This window comes from Dermatophagoides pteronyssinus, unplaced genomic scaffold, assembly GCF_027571235.1.
Source record: "Dermatophagoides pteronyssinus isolate colony J.1.1.1.1 unplaced genomic scaffold, Derpt_VIB-CSIC_2022.12 sq0005, whole genome shotgun sequence".
Classification (NCBI taxonomy): Eukaryota; Metazoa; Arthropoda; class Arachnida; order Sarcoptiformes; family Pyroglyphidae; genus Dermatophagoides; species Dermatophagoides pteronyssinus.
Window position 1 is genome coordinate 1,211,621 of NW_027461529.1, and position 21,718 is coordinate 1,233,338.

Consider the following 21,718-nt stretch of genomic DNA (forward strand, 5'->3'; position numbering starts at 1 on the left):
AAAAAAATAAAATAAAATGAATAAATTTGAATAAAAAAAAACCCTGGTGGCAGCCATTATAATCATTATTGTGAAATCATGTTTCAATCATCATTATCATTTACATAAAAGCCAAAAAAAAAAACATAACTTAGTCGTCAGTATTAAACAACACACACAAACACATACATATTGTGCATAATCATAATAGTTTGATTCTAAATTCGAAATTCGAAAAAACACATATAAACGATAATCGATTTTTTCTGTATAAAAATATCAAGCTTAAAATATGATGAATATTTAATTTAACAAACTAAAGGTAAAATTTATAACATACAGAATATACATTGATGGATAGCAAGATTATTATTGATCATAATAATCATATGTATGTAACCAAATAATTGAAATATTCATAGTTTCAGCCCGATATTATCATCATATCATCATATTTATAAACATAATTAACAATCAACTAACCAATAAAGATTAATAATAATAATAATTAATACGCAGGAAATCTAAAAACACTGTGATCTAATAACAGAACATTTTTTTTTAAATAAAATAAATCATTCTATTATGTGTTTGTTTACTGCCAACAAATCGTTTCAAATAAATTTTATACAATTCTTAACATCAAACAAACAAACAATCAAATCAACAATAGTGTCAAACAGAATATTCAATCAACATTTTCGCTTGAACATTGTTAACATTGATATCTATTCGAAGATTTTGTTTGACAATCATTACTTTGATATCGATAAATGGAACGACAACAATAACGACAAATGGAATATCAAAAAAACAGTGTTGATGAATTCAATATTAGAATGGAAACAACGAATGACAACCATAGACGTCGATATCAATATCGATATCGATGTCAAATTTTTTTTAATCATTATCGTCAACGAATATGATTATCATCATCATCATCATGACAGTAAAATTTTTGTATCATTTAGCAATGGCCATAATAATAACAAATATGATCATTATCAACAACAATATCAATATGATGATGATGATTCGCTCATAGAAAATATCATCAAAACGAATATTTTCCTTTCAAAATTATGTTTGATTCTGTCTATAATCATAATCATAATTTTCATTACCTATCTGATGATTTGTCATATAATTGTATCATTCATATACAGTTATTATCTTTATTATCATCTTGATAATGATCATTTTTTGTATTGTGATGATGTTGTCGGCAAAGAATTACGTTATTATCGACAAGATAATCAAGAATCGAATGTAAATATTATTATTTACAAATATTATTGTCATCGACAATATATTCGGTTATTGATGCATTATTATCATATATATCGATTGTTACTATCGATATTTTCATTATCTTTTATAATAAATTGTTTCGTCAAATCGAATAAACGAACAAAATTCTTTTTCACTTGGAATTCGAAATCATTGTCAATTAACGTTATCATCATTATCAAACGTCTTCATCATCATCATTATTATCGATCAATATTGACAAAAATTATTTATCATTATCTATCAATATGTTTATGTGGAAAAAATCATTCAAATTTTTATGTATTTTATCATTATGATTCGACTCGTGATGATGTAAATAATAATAAAAATATCTTCAATTCATATTTACTACAAAATTATTGCAAATTTATTATTGGAACATATGTGGCCATCATTTTATCGGCCGATCATATCTATCAAAGCAGTCAACAACAACAACAACAACAACAGCGATATGACAGCCACGGCCGTTGCCGTTATCGCCAACAAAACCGATTCATAGATTCTTCAATGCCAACATACAACAGATACGCATCAATTTTTTTATATGATTGTGTCGAATCAAATTATACTTGCATTCATTTCAAATATTCAATTTTGTTTTCGTCATCATCATCATCATCGTCATTGTTGATGTTATTACAAATAGAAAATATTCTATTGATAATGTTGATGCAACTACTTTGTAACTGGCAGCATGTCATTTGCAGATCACAAACATCATCATTGTTAATAACCACCGACACCAAGTTGATCAACGTCGATCCAAATAATAAAAGTGATGTTTTTTATTTATTCTACAATAATAATGTTAAAGAATTTTATCATTTCTTGAACATTATTATTATTATCATTACAACTACTGCCATTCTTTTTTTTCTTTTTACTATTATTTTCTTTCCATTATTATTATTATTATCATCATCGTTGTTGTTGTTGTGTTTGTTGTTGTTAATATTCATGTTTCTAATCGACATTAGAATTGCCCAAATCAGATTTGATTTTGTTCATTTTAATAGTGATGATGATTATGATGATGATGATGTGAAAATCATTTTTATTGATGATAATGGACATACTTATATCGGCAAATTGTATTGCTATTCATTGATCAGAACTACAAATTTGATCAACAACAATAACAATGATAATACTAATAATATTTTAACCAGAAAAGAAATGTGTTTATTATGTTATTATAATTTTGTCAATTTTATCAATTATGATGATGATAATAATGAGTTCAATAAATGTTTGAATCAAAAACATAATTTTCATCAAGAATTGAAAAAAATTTCATTACCATCATCATCATCATCATTATGGTCAAAAGGTCAAAATAATAATGATGAGAATCAGAATCAATTGCAAAAACCATTGAGGTTTTATTCTCAACAACAACAACAACAGCAAATAGTATTGCGACCATTAGTGCCAAATTATTTTTCCATCCCAATCATCATCAACATCATCAACATCATTTTCATTATCAATCTAATTTATTCAATTTATTTAAGATTTCAATTTTTATATCAATATCCTAATTATAAAACATCATTATTATTACGAAAATATCGATCAAATAATAAACAAAAATCATCATCAAAATGGACAACAATCTATACCAACAACAATAATAACAATGATTGTATCATTATTATAATGACAATTATGTTGATTATTATTTCTTATCAGATGCCCATGATTCGATGTCAACATGCAAAACAGGTAAGGAATATTTTCAATAACAATAACAACAACAACAACAAAAAATCTTTAAAACATTAAATATAGTTAAATTAATATGAATATTATTCGGATACAAACAGCAAATGACAACAAACCAAGACAAAAAAAACATAAAACAAATGCAATTTATCATTATTAAAATATCATCATTCTATAGATGTGACATTCGGAAAAAAATACATTGACAATAATCTCACAATATTTTCAAACAACCACAAAAAAATCTACTATGTAGAATTTTTTTTGTTGATTTTTGGTTGGTTAAAACCGAATAAACGATAACAAATGAGGAAAAAAAATTGAAAAAAAAGTGAAAAATCGAAATAAATTCAATTTTCAAATGAATTTTTTTTGTTGCTCTTTTTGAAACTTTTGTTTTTCGTTTTTTGTTTTTTTTTGTCAGTCGTCGATTTTTCATCATTTTGTTTTATTCTATAATGGTAGAAAATGATTATAATCCATGATTCTTATCGATTTATCTTTACTGTTATTTGTAACAGAAAGAAAGAAAGAAAAAAAATAACAGTAAACACAATAGTAAATGACAAACATACAAAAAAAAATAAGTATAAATAAATGAAAGTTTATGTTTAATTTTTCTTTCCTCTTTCACTGAATTCGGAAATGAAAATTCATCGTTTCTGTGTTGAAGGAAAAAAATGTTAAAAAAGAAGAAAAAAATAGGAATTCATTGAAGAATGAATGAATCAACTCAACTTTTCATTCATCTTAATTTAACTATAAATATCTATATAGAGATTATATTATTAACTTTTAATATCATTGAATATCATTTGTTTTTTTTTCTATAAAATCAAAGATATTAATAAATTTAGATGAATTTGTTATTATTATTGTCGGAAACAAACTTGAATTTTAAAAGTTTTTTTTCCTATTCTCATAAATATTTTTGTTTTTTGGTAGGAACTTGGATTCCGAATAGAATAATGTCTTTTTTTTGTCATCGGAAAATTCTTTCTTTTTTGGAACTAATATCGATTTATTTTTCATTTCAGTAGTTTTTTTCGACGAAAAAAAGTTCAACAAAATTCAGTTTTAGATTCGAAAAAATGAAACAAATTTATCTTTCTTTTGTTATTTTTCCTTTTGATTTTTTTTTTTGTACAAAAAAAATGAAAAATAAAGTTTTTGTTTTTTTGATATATGCAATTCTTATGGATGGACAATAACAAACATTTAAACATTTTCAATATAAAAAAAATGATTACATTTGTATCAATTTGTTTCTGACAAACTTTACACATTTTCAACACACATTTCACATTATTATTATTACTAGCATTGCAAGCCATTGGCCATTTGCTTCGTCTACTCCAGTAGACGAAGGCCAAGTCCAATGCAAGCCAGCCATTTTTTTATGTAAAAATCAAAAGACCCTTATAAATTCAAAATGCAAGCCATCCATTTTTCGAGCATGCGCATTGAAATTGAAAAAAGTGTTTCGTCTCAGCCAGCCAGCCAGCCAGCCAGTCAGTGTTTTACTTTTTTATGTTATTGTGGATTATTATGGACTTTATTTGACATTTTTTTTTCCAGTTGAAAATTTATTATATTAAAAATATTGTTTCGAATGTTCCAAGATTATCATCATCATCATCATCATGTCTAGGGAAAAAAAGCGAAAATCATGAAAGAAACGAAATTTGACAAATTTTTTTTTTCATTCCCCACTTTCTCTTTGACATCATTTTTAACCGGAATTTTTCCAATGTTCAGAAAAAAAACAAAATAATAAAGATGAATCTTTTTGGAGTATGTGGTGCGGATGTTAAACAAAGCAATGACTGAGAAAAAAAAAGAAGAATTATTGCACTGAAATTTAAATTCAAATGTCATTTTTCATTGTCATTTTTTCTTCTTGATAATGAAATTTTGTTTATAAAATTTTCGTTGAAAAAAAGCCATGCATAGATGAAAAATGATGACAGAGATTGGAAGAATTATGGCAAATTTTTATTTTTCGTTTGATTCAATGATGATCATCATCTTGATCATCATCATTATCGGTCATTATATAATAAAGTTTGTATCGATTTGACTCCAATCAATTTAAAATTATTCAGTGGAAGTTTTACTTTATTTCTTAATTAATCATGATCATAATCAAAAAATATTATCTTCATCATCATCATCATTACCATCAAATATAATAAATTTTTAAACATGATTAATTTATTCTTTTCTACAAACGAAAAAAATGAAATAAAATATCATATGATAATGATTAATTGATTATCGATAAGATTAATATTGAATGAATGAATTTCTTTTGATCGAGAAAAAAATGAAATGAAACTAAAATCATTTTTGAGTGTCTATTGTCAATATGGAAAGAATTAAAAATTGAATTTTTTTTTTGGTTCAATTTGAAATTTCCCATTCACTAATGCTTTGCAATCCTTTTGTTCATTGTGTGTGTGTGTGTGTTTTTTCCCGAATTTTAATTCATCCGTTATAATGTAGTGAAGAAAGAAAAATGTAAAAAATTCTTTTGAATTTAATGATATGAAATGATGAAATTTAATCACTTTTTATCCATTTAAAAAAAAATTAATTGAATCGATTATAGAAAATTTATTGCCACTCTCAAATACACACACACACGCCAAATTTTTCTCTAAATCAAAGAAGTTGATAATTTTTTTTTCTGGTTTTATCAACGAAAAAAAAATAAATAATTTGTGATTCTGTTTTCAACAAACAAAATACTAATGGATTATAATGGCAATATTTCATAAATCTACTAGAACCTGATATTCTTTCTTTCCTCACACAACCATTCACCACCATTCGTAGGAAAAAAAACCTCATAGGAACAATGAATTATGGAAAACAAAAAAAAATGACAACGAAAAGAATTTTCACTCCATACATTCATATATTCCATATAGACCGATGTTGTTGTTGTTGTTGTTTTTCACTTTATTATTAATGACAAAATTTAATTAATATGACCCCGAAAAGCAACAAAAAAAATGAATAAATAAATTCATATACGGTATAACACATTAACAAACTTCATCCACAAACAGAGCCTTTATCATGATAAAATCCGTTAAAATTTGAAATTTTAACAGAATAGGAATATCAGAACAAAATATCAACACTTAGACTATAAATAAAAAATTAAGAAAAATTCTGAATATTCCTACCTAAATTAGAATTTTTTTTGTTTGTTTTTGTTTTTGGTTTCATTTAATCATAGATACAAGTTTTATTCCAAAAAAAGGACTGTTGCATTTCATTGATGTTTATGGATGAATGTTTGGGTGATAGTATTAAAAACTTTTATCATTATGTTTATATTAAAACTCATTTTTTTGTCTTCTTTTTTTTCTACGAATTATTTTTCTTTTTTGGCCGGATGATTATTTTCATCCTGTCATTAGTTAGCCTACTGGGTGTATGCGATATACATTGTGTGTGTGTGTGTGTGTGTGTGTGTGTGTATAATGTGTTTGTACAGATGCAGATGTAGTTGGTTTTCTTTTTTCTCAAGATTTTTCAGAATCATCATTATTACCACAAAAGAATGATAATAGAATTAATTATACGCAAATATAATTTAATTTTGTTCTCTTTATTCTTTTCACACATTTTCTCTGTCAATTATTCAGAACAAAATTTGAATTTCGTAACGACAGTCAATTCTTGTTTGTATTCATTTATCTTTTGGATTTTATGTTTTTACCAATGAAGGAACAAAAAATGACATTATTAACATTGTCAGTTGTTTTTCGGTTGTTATTTCTTTTTTTGTTGGTCTGGATTCTATATTCACCAGTAGTTTTCATGTTTTCATGCATATTGATAGTTGAATTGAAATCATTAATGGAAAATAAATGTTTATAAAGCAAAGGGGTTATATTAAAGTTTTTTTTCTAAATAATTTAAAGTTATTAAACATCATTGATATATTTGCAAACAAAATGATCATTAATTCTTTCAAAAGAATTTTATATACCTAAACTTTTTTCTGTCCATTTCAACAACAGCAAAAAGTTTTTAACATTTAATTTTTTCTTGATATTTTAAATTTTTTTCTCGAAAATTTCAAAATAATTTATATTTTGTTTTTTGTCGAATAAAATCAATTAGGTTGCAACCATACCTGGACAATTGGTGATTGGTGCTTTATTTTCGATTAGAGAACAGCCAACATTAAGAGCAGCACAGACACGTACCTGTGGTGAAGTACGTGAACAATATGGTATACATCGTGTTGAAGCTGCATTTCAGACAATCGATACCATAAATAATGATACAAATATATTACCCAACATTACATTGGGTATTGAAATACGTGATTCATGTTGGTATTCAGCTATAGCATTAGAACAAAGTATTGAATTTATTCGTGATGCAATGGCAGCATCAGAAGAAAAAGCATATGGTTCAACATCACCATCATCATCATTTTTTGGTCCTGGTTCAGTATACAATGTTCATGATGATCATTTATTATCATCAACAACACACATTGATAATAATGATGATAATAATAATAATAATAATAATAATAATAATAATAATAATAATAATGATGATGATGATGATTCATCCAGTAAACAACTTCGTATATTAGGCCTATTTCCGGCTTCACCATTTAGTGGTTCTCCACAAAGATTCAATGTTAGTACACCATGCCCGAAAGCAACAAAAAAAGCAAAAAATATTGTTGGCGTTGTTGGACCTGCTTCATCAACAAATACAATACAGGTAATAATAATATTAATATTGAAAGGAAATAATAAATTTATAATTTAATTATTTTTGATATAAAAAATCAAAAACAAATCATTTTCACTGACTTTCATTTTATCTTTCTAAATTTTTTTTATCCTGATCAAATTATAATATAAATAGGTTCAAAATTTATTACAATTATTCAATATACCTCAAATCGGTTATTCTGCTACCAGTAAAGAGCTAAGTGGAAAGAATTTTTTTAAATTTTTTCTTCGTGTTGTACCATCGGATCATCATCAAGCACAAGTGGTTAGCTCATTATTTCGATACTATAATTGGACATATATTTCCGTTGTCTATACAGATGGTATGTTTTTACATTTATTAGTTCATATTGACTTGAGGAGATGATTTTATTTATCCATTTTTTTTCGAATAATAAAATCTCTATTTTAGGGAGCTATGGATCCGGTTTGATGGAAATATTCAAAACAAATGCTCAAGATGTTGGCATATGTATTGCCTATATGGAATCAATACCACCAAATGGTGATGATGAAGTATACGATGCTGTCGTACAAAGTTTATTGGAGTTTAAAAATGCTCGAGTTGTTGCCTGTTTTTGTGAAGGATCATCAGTACGAGCATTACTTCAGGCTAAACGACGTTTAAATGTTACAACAGAATTTATGCTTGTTGGTAGTGATGGCTGGTCGGATCGTCCTGATGTTGTTAAAGGTTTTGAAAAAGAAGCTCAAGGCAGTCTCACAGTTCGTATCTATTCACCGATTGTTGAAGAATTTGATGATTATTATTTCAAATTAAATCCATTGTCTAATCATCGAAATCCTTGGTTCAGAGAATTTTGGGAGGCAAAATTTAATTGTAGCCTTCGAAATTTAACTGGTCAAGTGATAGTCCATCCAAATAATGTTACATTCACTAAACAATGTACAGGAGATGAATCTTTACAGGATTTTGTCGTACGAAGAAAACCTCGATATAAACAGGATAATAAAATGTCATTCGTTGTGAAAGCTATTTGGACAATGGCATATGGATTACATAATATGCAAAAAACTTTATGTAAAAATGTTACTGGTCTTTGTAATGAAATGTTACCTATTAATGGATCAGTATTATTATGGAATCTTAATAATGCAAGATTCAGATGGAAAGATGAAATTGTTGAATTCGATGAGAATGGTGATCCACCAGGACGGTATGTAATTTGTCATAGATTATTAAAAAATTTTCTGTTAGATTTAAATTCATTAAATTAATCATCAATTTTTTATTTTGTTTGCTAAATGAATAATTTAGTTATGATATAATGAATTATCAGGAGCTAAAAAAAGGAGAATATGATTATGTACAAGTTGGTGAATGGAATAGTGATTCAAATCTAAGTATTTATCGTCCAATACAATGGCCACGTGAACGTGAAATGGTCATACAATCAAATTATACCGAAATAAAAGTACTCAATAAACATTCATCAATACCGGAATCTGTTTGCTCAAAACCATGTCCAAAAGGACAAGCAAAGGTATTTATCCTTTTTTTTGCCTACTTAGTCATTTACAAATTCAAACCAAATAAATATCAGCAAACTTTTTCCGATTCTATTACCAAGCAACAAACAAAAAAACATGTCGATAATAAATAAATCGTCGATAAACAGAATGCATTATTTTTGTTTTTGTTTCCCAGTTACTTATGAAGATGAATAGTCATAATCAATACCGTATGGAGCTATTTATTTGTTTTTCTTCCATAATTTTTTTTTTGTTTTCCGATTCCATCGAGTTTTATATATGATATTTTTGTTATTATCATTAGAAAAACAGCTGTAAAAAAATGATGCCATCATCATTACCAAAAAACAACACCAAAATAATAATAATGATAATGACAGTAAAAATAATGACAAGACACACCAATTCGAATTAGTTTTATTCTATATGGACAATTTTAATATAACTTATAATTTATGTGATAATTAATTTCTTTTTTCTATTTATGGTGATAATATCATTGTTTGAAATTCGATGAAAAAAAAATAACAACCATATCATAAATAAATGTATAAATATAGAATATTCAATCCGATTCTGTCAAATGTTGTTGGATTTGTGTGCCTTGTCGTGAAAATGAATATTTAACAAGTGAAGAAAAATGTAAACCATGCAAAATTGGCACATGGCCCAATGAAAATTTGACAGGTATGTGTGTTATTTATTTTTTTTAATCTCACAGGGTTATCATTAATAATCCACACACCTGTTGAATTGATTATCATTATAATGTTTTGAATTTGTAATAAAGGTTGTACACCGATCCCAATTGAATTTATACGTTGGACTGATACTTGGTCATTGGTGGCCATGACTATTTCATTGATCGGCTTTATTATTACATTATTTACAATGATCGTTTTTATCAAACATAATGATACACCAATGGTTAAGGCATCTACACGTGAATTATCTTATATTATTATGTTTGGAATGTTTCTTTGCCATTCGACAACGTTTGCATTGATAGCTAAACCAACAAAATTAACCTGCTATATTACACGTATATTACCCGGTTTAAGTTTTGCAATAATGTATGGTTCATTGGTAACTAAAACAAATCGTATTGCTCGTATTTTGGCTGGTTCAAAAAAACGAATTATAACAAAAAAACCACGTTTTATGTCGGCAACAGCTCAAGTAGTAATCACTTGGCTTTTAGTTTCCGTTGAAGTGGGCATCATAATTACCATTTTGATTCGTGAACCAGCAGATAAAATGCTCAAATATCCTACATTAGATCGTGTGGTGCTTACTTGTAACACTAAAGTATTGGGTAAGTTTTTCAATTTTTTATTTTATTTTTATTTTAATCTCATTGATTCTGTCGATAATTTTTTGAATTTAATCTGAAATTGTTAACAACATTATAATTTAATAAAATTTGGTAAAGATCATTTGCCTCGAAAAATTTGAAATGGACGTCTGAGCAAATGAGCCAAATTATTTGTATGAAACATATCTTTTATATATTTTTGATTAAATTTTGTAAAAAAATCCTGATCATTTTTTACATGTGATATGAATTCTGTAGGTACGAATGTTGTTGATCTTCGTCGCCGAAATCGACATAATTGATTAGCATATATTGATGCTGTTGTCGTTGTTGATTTTGCATCTTCATCATCAGATTCTGCAATTGATTCGGTCCGATAATCAAAATCAGTATTTGTCGTAATTTTTGACGATTTTTCATCCAAATATTCCTGGAATCCATATTCTTCAAGAAATTTTTCCAATTTTTCACCAATTTTTTTGTTTGGAATATGAATATTCAGAAGATCTTGTTCCTTTTTATCGGTTGGTTTTATATTCAAGCTTAATACATAATTATTACCATTTGTGCTCAACATTAAAGCTGCTGTTTGACAAGTAGCTTAATAAAAAAAAACAATGTTTAGTTAGATATTTTTAATGAATTTTAACAACATTATAAAATTATTATTACCATTACCATTCGAATTGGATGTTACTTCACAAGATTGTATTTGCGTATTTTCAATGGATTTAGCGGGCATTTCAACAATTTGTATCGATTCTATTGAATGTTGTTGTAGATTAGGTGTTATTTTGATACTAATATTTGATGGTCGACGAATAACTTTGTTTTTTTTCGGACTTTCATCATTATTTTCCGTTGTCCTTTCATTTTCATTGATTATGATTGCCATTGTACCATCATCAAATATTTGTAAATCAGTATCATATGAAAAGTTATTGTCGTCGTATTCATAATAATTATAATAGTGATCGTTTTGTTCATTATCACTAATATCATATCTATAATCTTTGTTTTCAATATCATCATAAATATAAATCGCTTTTTGATCATAATTTGTAATACTGTGAATTTCCGAATAACTTGTATAAAGATAAGATGATTTAATATATTTTGCTATATGTTTGAACCATTCTTCATCTGATATTGATTCTTCCGATTTTTCATTGAAATCAATCGATTTAGATTCTATATATGCAAAAAAAAACCAATATTATCATTAAAAATTTTAAGATTAAAACAATAGAAATTAAAAAAAAATAGAATCAAATAAACAAAATTTAATTACCGGATTCATCATTTTGATCATAATCAATTCGAATTCGTTTTGAATTTTGATCATTTTCATCCAAAAATTTATCACTTTTTTCATTATTATATCTTTTCATATTTGATTGATTTTGAATAGTTTTACTATTTTTTTCGATATTCGATAAATCAAAACAGATGAAATCAAAATTTCAACTTCTATTTATTCTTTTTTTTCTTACTTAAAAGTAAAAAGTAAAAAAGAAAATGACATTGCACTTTTGATATATCACATGGCAGTGAGTAACGTTCATCGTTAGCTCATTGATATTCAGTAGCGTTCATAGATAACGATATGAATGAATGAATGAATGAATGAATGAATGAATGAAAAAAAAACGAAAATAGAAAAAGTTAAGCAAGTTTGAATAAAAGATTTTTTTTCAAGATAGAAATTAGCTTTTTGTTTTGTTTTGTATATTCACCATTGAAATGAATTTTGATTCTAATTTTTCTCAATTTGATAGAATTTTTTTTTCTTCTTTTCACTCGCTGCTACTTATTATTCTTTTTTTTCTTTCGATTTGATCATCATCTACTTGAATTTTTTTTATAGTCAATTTCATTGATTGAATAACGTAGTATAAAGAATGCAATAAACAAATATAGCGGATGAAAAGAATGAAAAAAAAATATTAAGATAAATTATACGTAAGTGAACAAGATGGATAGTTTTATGTGTAAAAGTTGTTTCTATCTCTTTTTTTTCATTTCATTTTTTTACAAATGCACAAATAGATAATAGTAAAATATATTTTATTTGGATTCGATCTTCAGAACCGATTATTTCGATTCAAAAAAAAAAAAAACGCTCACCGTGTTGATACATAGACATCAACGACATAAAAGTATGTTGAGAAAAAGAAGAGGAAAAATGAGAATAAGAAAATATTTCTTGTTGGAAAATTCAAAAAAGCAAAGATTCTTGACTAAAATGTTTGTAAAACGAAGTAAATGGCATTTTTCTTCCTTATTCTATCGTTTTCTTCTATTCCAACTTTTATTAACAAATGATAACGTTTTTTTTCTTTGAGTTATATTTGTTCTCTTCTTTTCTGTTTTATTCGTTCTTTTCCAGTTGTTTTTTTTCTAAAAGTAAAAAAAAACTTGCATCATTTTATTTGATTTTTTTATCCATTTTTTTCATCTTTTACCGAATCATTTTGGCCGTATTCTTTTTTCTCTCTCTCTCTCTCTCTAGCAGTCATTCATCGTTCACCAATCAATATATCTTTTCATAATAAAATCTTCCGTTATCTTATTATATACGGTTATTATTATAATTCACACTTAGTTCTCACAAAATTGATGCTTTCATTCCATAAAGAGTGTATTCCTTTTTGCTTTTTTTTTCATATTTATCCAGTTTGTCGAATATTTTTTTTGTCTGAAATCAAATTTTCATCCCAGTCAATCATTTGCTAGGCAATGATGCCTGACAAATTCTTAAAAGTTTTTTTTTCTTTTACTATTCATTTTCTTCTAATTCTTTCCAATTCATTCTGTTCTGTACAATACAAATCATATTCTTGTCTTTCAACAAAGCCATACAACACAGTTTATGATCGATAAAAAAAGAAAAGAAAAGATTAACATTGTTACAAGTATGTCTATTTTGTTGTTTTTTTTTGTTGTTGTTGTTGATCGAATTCACTACTCATCATAATCATCATCAACATTATTGACAAATATTATGAAGAAAAAAAAACAACAGAAAAAAAGGTTGTATGAAAAAAAAGAAAGTGAAAGCAAAAGTGAATGATGGAAATACCAAAAAAAAACGGAAACTCTTGTGATTCAATATTTGTATTATTGTTGATTTTTGTTTATATTCCTTTTTTTTTGTTAGTTTTGTTTGGCGCGCCATGTAAATTGTTGTATCTTCAATTCATTTCCTTTATGCATTTTTATTTATTTATCAAATACCCGGAATTCAACAACAACAATAAAAAAAATAGTTGTATGTGTGAATAATGTGTGTGTGTGTAATACGAACTGATGAATGGATGAATGAATGAACAGAAACTAAAATCCAATCAATATTTTGTTATTTATTTGCTGTGAGTAGATTATATTCTATGTTGGTTTTACGTGTGTTTTTTTTCTGTATGAGTATTTCTATAGATGAATAAATATTGACTGTAAATGGTAAAAGAATAAGAATTGAGAAAACAACGAAACAGCCAAAATTTTGATCTGAATCCTAAAACTAAAATGAAAACCATTCACCCACAACAACAACAAACAAACAACTATAATGGTTATCTATTTTTTTGTTTCTTATTTAATAATATTCATACAAAAAAAAATATAAATGTCATCATCATCATCATAAATATAATTTTTTCTTTTCTTTTCTTTTTCTTTTTTTTTTTTTGGTTAAGATTCTGAAGATAGGTATTATCATTATTATACAATAACAAAATTGATGATGAGATGTTTATAATTCAGTCTGAATTTTTGCTTTGATATTCATATCACATATGAATGAATGAATGAATGGATATGATAGTTTGTTGTTGTTCTTGGTTTTTCATATTGATGCTTTTTATATTTATTTGGATAAAAAAATGTTGTTTTTTCCCCAAATGATTCATCAATATTTTCATCAATAATAATAATCTTATTCGAATGCATATGGGGTTTTTTCTTTCTCTCAAAAGTGATGGGCGAAAAAAATTTGTACCACATTAGCTTTTTTCTTCGGCAATTTCTATCATTATATATTAAGGTTGTCCCGAAAGAACTTTTTATTCGGTTTTTCACCAAAAATATTTCCAAACAATTTTCGATTGAATTTAAGTTTGTGATTTTCTTTCTTCCATTCTTTTTTTTTCAATCTACTCCAATTAAGTTTTCTAGTTATTCAATACAAATATTTCAATCAAACAAAATAGAAAAATATTTCTAATATAATTGTAATAATTAAATTATTAATTTAACTTATAAATTTGATTAGTTATTTTTCTTATATTATTAATCTTTATTGATCAAATTGAAAAGAATGATTTGAAAAAAAATGATAATGTAAATATTGTCGAATTCAGTAATTTTCTTTTTTTTCTACTATTTCAAACATTCATTCATTCATTCATTCATTTTATTGAATTTATCGATAGTTTCAAAGATATGTTATGTTTTGTATGTTCAGTCATAATTCAATATCTTTGTATAAACATTGTATTTATATATTACAAATACAAACAAACAGAAAAAATTTATCGATAAGAATATTTTTCAAATTTTTTTTTTTTTTTGGCTGTCCAGAATTTTCGGTTCGGTTTGTTTTATAGGAAACAAAAATAAATTCATTCAAAGAAAAAAAAAAAGAAATAAACTTAATATGAAAAAGCCAAAAATAACATCATCAGTAACGGAGGGAAAAAAATGAATTCACTTTATTTTTTTTTCACCCATCACACACACACATATATTATATAAAATATATGTCGGGTTATAAGAAACATTGTACAATCAATCGATCAATGGTCAAAATCTTTGGAAATATTTAATGTGTTATGTGTGTGTGTGTGCATTTGTATCGATTCAATGTTTATTCTATTATTACTTTTTGATCTTTAGAATCACTTTTTCGTTTTTTTTTGCCGTTATTTATTCATCTATTTATTTTTGAATTCTAGAATTGTAACTTTATAAGTATCTATTTTATTATTATTTCAAACAAACGAACAAACTCATATTTCAGCATACATTTTCAATGTGTTTTTTTCAAACAAAAAAAAATTTGTATTTTATCAACATTCATTCATTTTTTTCGTCTGTTTATTTTGATTCGAATTTTGATTTTTGTTGTTTTTTTTTTATTTTCACATTTTCCTTTTATACGTTTTTTTAACGATTCATTCATTTTGAAACACTCCGTATTTGATTGGATTGTTTAGATAGAAAAAAATTGTTGTTGTTGTTGTTGTTGTTCATTCCATTTCATTCGTTTTTTTTCACTTGATCACTCGCACACACCACATCACACACAATTGTTATTGAAAGTGATGATAATGTTTCGATGTTGATGACGGTAGTTTTGGGATATATGTGGGAATCTATACCACACAATCAATGCCATTAAATTTAATCGTTTTTTATTTAACGCTTTACTTGAAAATAAGAAATTTTATTTTTCTCATCGTTTTTTTTATTTTGGATTTTTTTCAAATTAACGAAATCATTATTATTTTCTTTGGCCAATCAATTTTTTTTCTGGTGTATGGCTCAACGATTACGAGCGAAAGAATGAAATTTAGAAATCGAATCAATAAAAAAAAATAGATTGTGGGAATGAGGAATTTTTTTTGTTTTGTTTTGTTTGACGATAATGTTGTTATCGTGATGATATTGATATTGATACTTGACAATGATAATGATATACAATTCTGGTTAATATATAAATGGTTTCAAAATGATGACAACAAAAAAAATATTCTAAACGCCAAGAACAAAAACCTGCATAACCATAAGATACAATGATCAATGATTTAGCCTTTGGGCAAAATTGTCACAAAACAAATTTTACTATTCATTTCATTGTTTTATTTTATTTTTTTCCGTTTTGTTTTTTCTTCCAAAAAAACTTATGATGATCGTACTATTATTTTATAAATTCATTTAAGATTCTTTTTTTCCTATTGTTTTAACGAAAATGTGAATAGAATATTTGATTTTAAGTAAATGAAAAGAAAAGCTCAATACAGCTTGAAGCTAGACATTACCAATGGCCATTAGTTAATATTTTCAAAAAAAAAGAGGGGAAAAGGAATGGAAATTATTATTTTTTCTTTCCAAACGATTCATGAATTCTTATTAGATTAAAGTAAAAAGAATATATTTGAAAAAGTTCATCGTTTAAACTTTGAAATGAATCAATGTGATACAGAATTTGAGTTCGAATTTGAAGCAAAAAAAACCAAAAACAAAAACAATCAATAATTGTGTTTATACATAGGAATTTTGTTTTCCGAATTTTCAATTGGCCATATGGTTTTTATTTATTATTAACCCTTTGTGTACGGAAAATTTTTCAATTTATATTGCTGTGAAAAACAACATATGATGAGAATCGAGAATCGTATGCTCGAATGCAATAAGGGTTAATCGTATCATTGTTATTATCATTATTTCAAGTATTCGGTGAATAAATTTAATTAGATTATATGTGTTTATTTGTTTGTTTTTGGGTGAAACACACAAACATGATGAATTTTCAGTATGATTCAGTTTATTCAATGAGAATTTTTATTAAATTTTACTTGTTTTTCTTTTGCTTCTTTTATTTCTATATTTCATTTAATACATCATCATTTTATTGTCATATTTTTTTCCCCTTTCTCTTATCAATATAGGAATTTCGGCACCACTTGGTTTTGATTTTGTTCTTATTGGTTTTTGTACACTATATGCCATTAAAACACGTAACGTGCCCGAAAATTTTAATGAAGCAAAATTCATTGGCTTTACTATGTATACAACATTGGTTATTTGGATTGCATTCGTACCAATTTATTATAATTCGGATGAAAATGTTATCACATTGAGCTTGTGTATTAGTTTTTCTGCTATTGTTGCATTAATATTATTATTCTTTCCTAAACTATATATCATATTATTTAAACCGGAAAAAAATAATCGTAGCTATTTTACTACAGCTAAAAATGTTCGTTGCCATATTGGTTATATGCAAGCTGCAACATCATCAACAACATCGGCTGTACAATCTCATGCACCAACATATGCTGGTGTGTCAAGACATTCTTCACATTCTACATCCGATTTTAGTCTTGAATCTCCAAGGTAAATCTCCATCTTTTATTTGTTTTTTGATAATTTATTTTTGAATAAATCAAAAATTTTAACTTTAAAATATTTATAGAAATCATTCAATTGATGTTTGTTATAGAAAACCTGGATCAGAAATTTCCACTGTTCATAATCAATCTTATACAACACCATCATATTCAGGCACACATTTAAACCATACAAAACAACCAGCACGACGTAATGGTCAAATACGGAAAGGATTTTTTTCACGTTTACGTATTAGTAAACAGGATAAGATTGCTGCTAATGTAGCCGAACATATACGTGCTGTACGTGCGGCTGAAGCATTGGATCGTCAAACAGCACGTGGACGTCGTTTTCATGGTAAATTATTTTGTTTTTATTTTGTTTTTTTTGTAATAAATTTTTAAAATTCATAAAAAAATTTGAAAATTGAATTTTTTTCCTCTCATAATCAATTTTATTTAGGAGCTACAAGCCAAAGTTTTTCGGAAAAACATGAAGAAACAGCAACATCTATGATTGGTAATGAACCAATATCCATACGACAAGAAGATACGGTTGGAATATTATCACGTCAGGATACGGCTACACGAAGAATACGAATTATTCATCTTTTACGGCGAACATTTGGTGAAGATCTAGAAAAATTACCGCAATTTAGTGCATTGGTCAATTGTCTTAAATATGAATGTTCACATACATTTACTGAATGTGCTGTTCAAACGGGCAATGGTGGAAATGGTATTAACGGTGTGGATACATTACGTCGAAGATTAACATCAATGCCTATCGATGATGAAAATGGATTTTCAAGTAAGTAATTTATTTATTCATTACCATATTATAATAATTTGATTTTAAATCAAAACAAATCAAATTTAATATGAAAAAAATAAACAATTTATCATCGAACAGAAAATCGATATCAACAACCATCATCTTCATCATCATCACAATTACAACAAAAAGCTGCTAAAACAATGTCATCCGATGAAAGCATGTCGGTAACCGGTTCAGTTGTTGTTGAAGAAAATATTAGTTCCGGTGGTGAAGATTCAAGTCAAACATCAGGTGTTTATAAAAATATTATTATCAATTTAAGTAATTTAACAAGTTTATCAGCCGATCCACAACAAACAAGTTCATCAAGAGATTTATTTTATTATCATCAACAACAACAACAACAACAGCAACAACAATTCGATCAATCATTATCAACACCACATTCAACTGATCATCATTATCGTCCACATAATAATGATAATTTACATCAGCATTATCATCATCATCATCATCATCAGCAGCAGTTACATCAATTTGAAATGCAAAATGATCAATTATTTTCGGAAATACGATCATCATCTAAATCAGAACAACAATTACAAAACAATAACAATAATAATAATAATAATAATGAATTGATTGGTATATTGAAAAAAAATCGTTAATAAAAATATCGATAATAGAAATTTTTTTTTTTTTGGTCAATAATAAGATTTTATTATTACACTATTTTCAAATTTATTTATTTATTTTAAAAAAAATCATTCACTAATACAAAACTAGTCTTTAAATGAATTGTTTGTTTACATTTACATTTACATTTACATTTTTTTTTCTTATTGATCTGTAACACATTCATTTTTAAATTCATCAATATTTGCAATTTGTTTTTTGTTTTGTTTTGTTTTGTTTTTCTCATTTACTTTTGTTTGTCCTGTTTTATTGAATCTTGTTATTATCATTTATTTTATTTTCAATTTAATTTTAATTAATTAATTAATTAAGTTTTTTTTTGTTGTTGTTGTTTTGTTTTAAAAAATATATTCAAAAATTTTTTTATCAAATATTCAATTCTTATCAATCAATCTATCTATATTATAAATTCATGTTTTTGCTCTCTTCAATTTTCTTTCGCTATTTATTACAATTATTATTATTATTATATTCTCTTTTTCTCAATTTGATATGATTGAATTTTTATTGCAATTTTTATTATTATTATTATTACAATTATTTCATGCAAGGGAGAAAAAAAGAAAATTCAAATTAAAGCAATAAAGAATTTTTCTTTTCGATTATCGGTGTTATTTTTTTTGTTGCGCGGATAAATAAAATCGGTTCGAATATTTTGCCTTTTTATTTTTGACAGTGCTACCATCTGTTGTCATTTTGATTTTTGAACAATCCAAAAATTACAGTTTTTTTTGTTTGTTTCAAGATTCAAATAATATTTTCATCACCAATAAGATACGTAATTGAAATTTGGTTTTTTTATTCGCATCAAATGACTGATGAAAGCAATATTGGTTTTGGATGATGATATCATTATAACAATGACAAGCAGATAAATTTTACATCGTATACATGAATTTGATAGGAAAAAATGTCATCCAGCATTTAATCAATCGAACAATCAACTTTTGGATGACGAATTATTTTCATAATTCATTTAAAAATCTTCTTGTTTCATGACAAAGAAAAAAACATGTTAAATTAGATAAAACAATTACTTAATAATGACTTGATGATGATGATGGAGACCTATCAATCATTCCTTTTTTTTCCAATACCATCAACAACGATTTGTGGTGAACGAAATGGAATAATCAATCAATCCATTAATTTCAATGGATTGATTGATTGATTGATGACAAGAACAAAAAAAAACAAACAAACAAACAAGCCTAAAACTTGTCATCAATGACATGAAAATTTCAATTGAATTTTTCATGTATAACTTTACTTCATCATTTTATGTATTTGGTATTAATACATAAGATATTTTTCCATTGAAAATTGATTGCATCAAAAGAAAAAAAAGAGAAAAAAAAACATTGTTGAAATAAAGAAATCAGTAAAAAAAAGTAAAAGTGAGATAACGAAAATGATCAACAACAACAACAACAACCAACTATCAAAACCAAAAATAATGATGAGATGATTTGACAAAATATTATCAGCTATTATCCAATTTCTTATTATCATCAGTTCAATGCAAAAAAAATAAATAAATAAAATGATAATAATGATGATGAAGAAGAGGATTGCTTAAAACTAGTAAATGAATTTGTTTTGAATACTGATTGATTGAATGAATGAATGAATGAACGGATGGATGGATGGATGGATGAAAATGTATACAACAAAAACAACAACAACAACAACAAGACACGAGATCATTCACTTATTTTATTTTTTTTGATTGCACATCATAAATGATTTTGATAATCAACATTTTCATTTTGTATTATTTGCGGATAATATTACATCGTATAAATACACACATCACAATTTTTTTTCTTTTGACTGATAAGAAGAGAAAATGTTTTTTTCGAAAATAATGAACGTAATGAATCGGGATATCATTTTTTTTATGGATTTTCAATGCGAAAGAAAATAAAAAAAAAATTATCAATAATTTTCATTATTTTCATTATATATACAATGTGAATGAAAACAATTGATAATTTAATTTTAAAAAATTCAAGGCTTTTTTTTCATTCATAAGGATTCTTTGAATTGATTGATTGATTGATTGATTGATTGTCATTTTAAAAAATATTTTTCCCCAATTATTATCAATGAATACATCTAAATCGATATATTTTTTTCCAAAAGAAAAGAGATAATCACAAATTTTAATAATTATTCCATTTAATTCTGACCTTTTGGACCTAGACAAAATATTTATTGGTTATTTTTGTTGTTGATGATGTTTGTTCTGTTTCTTTTTTTTTCAATATTATATTTCTTAGAATGTTTTTTAAGTAAAATTGTTGCTAGCAATCAAATTTGTTTAAGGTCGAATAGCGTATCTTTATTATGAGTGAGTCAGTCAATGAAAGTATAAAGAGATCATCAAATTGTTACACATTAAAATTAGTCTGGAAAAAAAACTGTTGATAATAATAGAAACGATATAGTTTATATGATTATATGATTAAATATATCTAAAATTGATGATAATAATAATAGTTTTCATCCAGTATATTGAGTTATTAAAGAAAAGAAAAGTTGTAGT

General features: G+C 25.7%; 2 protein-coding genes across 5 annotated transcripts; one reads left to right on the forward strand and one right to left on the reverse strand.

Annotated features, from left to right (window-relative positions):
* Positions 1-1,406: 1,406 nt before the first annotated feature.
* On the forward strand, positions 1,407-19,716 carry LOC113789746 (metabotropic glutamate receptor 5-like). 3 transcript variants are annotated; one of them, XM_075820045.1, is made up of 11 exons: positions 2,493-3,003; positions 7,144-7,764; positions 7,912-8,101; positions 8,191-8,956; positions 9,058-9,283; positions 9,833-9,959; positions 10,063-10,587; positions 17,256-17,703; positions 17,810-18,054; positions 18,160-18,507; positions 18,610-19,716. In XM_075820045.1, exons 1-11 carry the CDS (start codon positions 2,938-2,940, stop codon positions 19,140-19,142), a joined length of 4,095 nt encoding a protein of 1,364 aa, XP_075676160.1. In that variant the 5' UTR covers positions 2,493-2,937; the 3' UTR covers positions 19,143-19,716. The 3 variants fall into 3 exon arrangements, with proteins under 3 accessions (XP_075676161.1, XP_075676160.1, XP_027195125.2); XM_027339324.2 differs by having other exon boundaries at positions 2,496-3,003; positions 17,783-18,054; positions 18,610-19,714; XM_075820046.1 differs by lacking the exons at positions 17,256-17,703; positions 17,810-18,054; positions 18,160-18,507; positions 18,610-19,716 and adding an exon at positions 10,705-10,769 and having other exon boundaries at positions 1,407-3,003.
* On the reverse strand, positions 10,589-12,097 carry LOC113789747 (uncharacterized). Of its 2 annotated transcripts, none has more exons than XM_027339325.2 (3): positions 11,879-12,097; positions 11,266-11,778; positions 10,589-11,187 (listed from the first exon to the last, which is right to left on the reverse strand). In XM_027339325.2, exons 1-3 carry the CDS (start codon positions 11,976-11,978, stop codon positions 10,706-10,708), a joined length of 1,095 nt encoding a protein of 364 aa, XP_027195126.2. In that variant the 5' UTR covers positions 11,979-12,097; the 3' UTR covers positions 10,589-10,705. The 2 variants fall into 2 exon arrangements, with proteins under 2 accessions (XP_027195126.2, XP_075676167.1); XM_075820052.1 differs by having other exon boundaries at positions 11,260-11,778; positions 11,879-12,090.
* Positions 19,717-21,718: the final 2,002 nt, after the last annotated feature.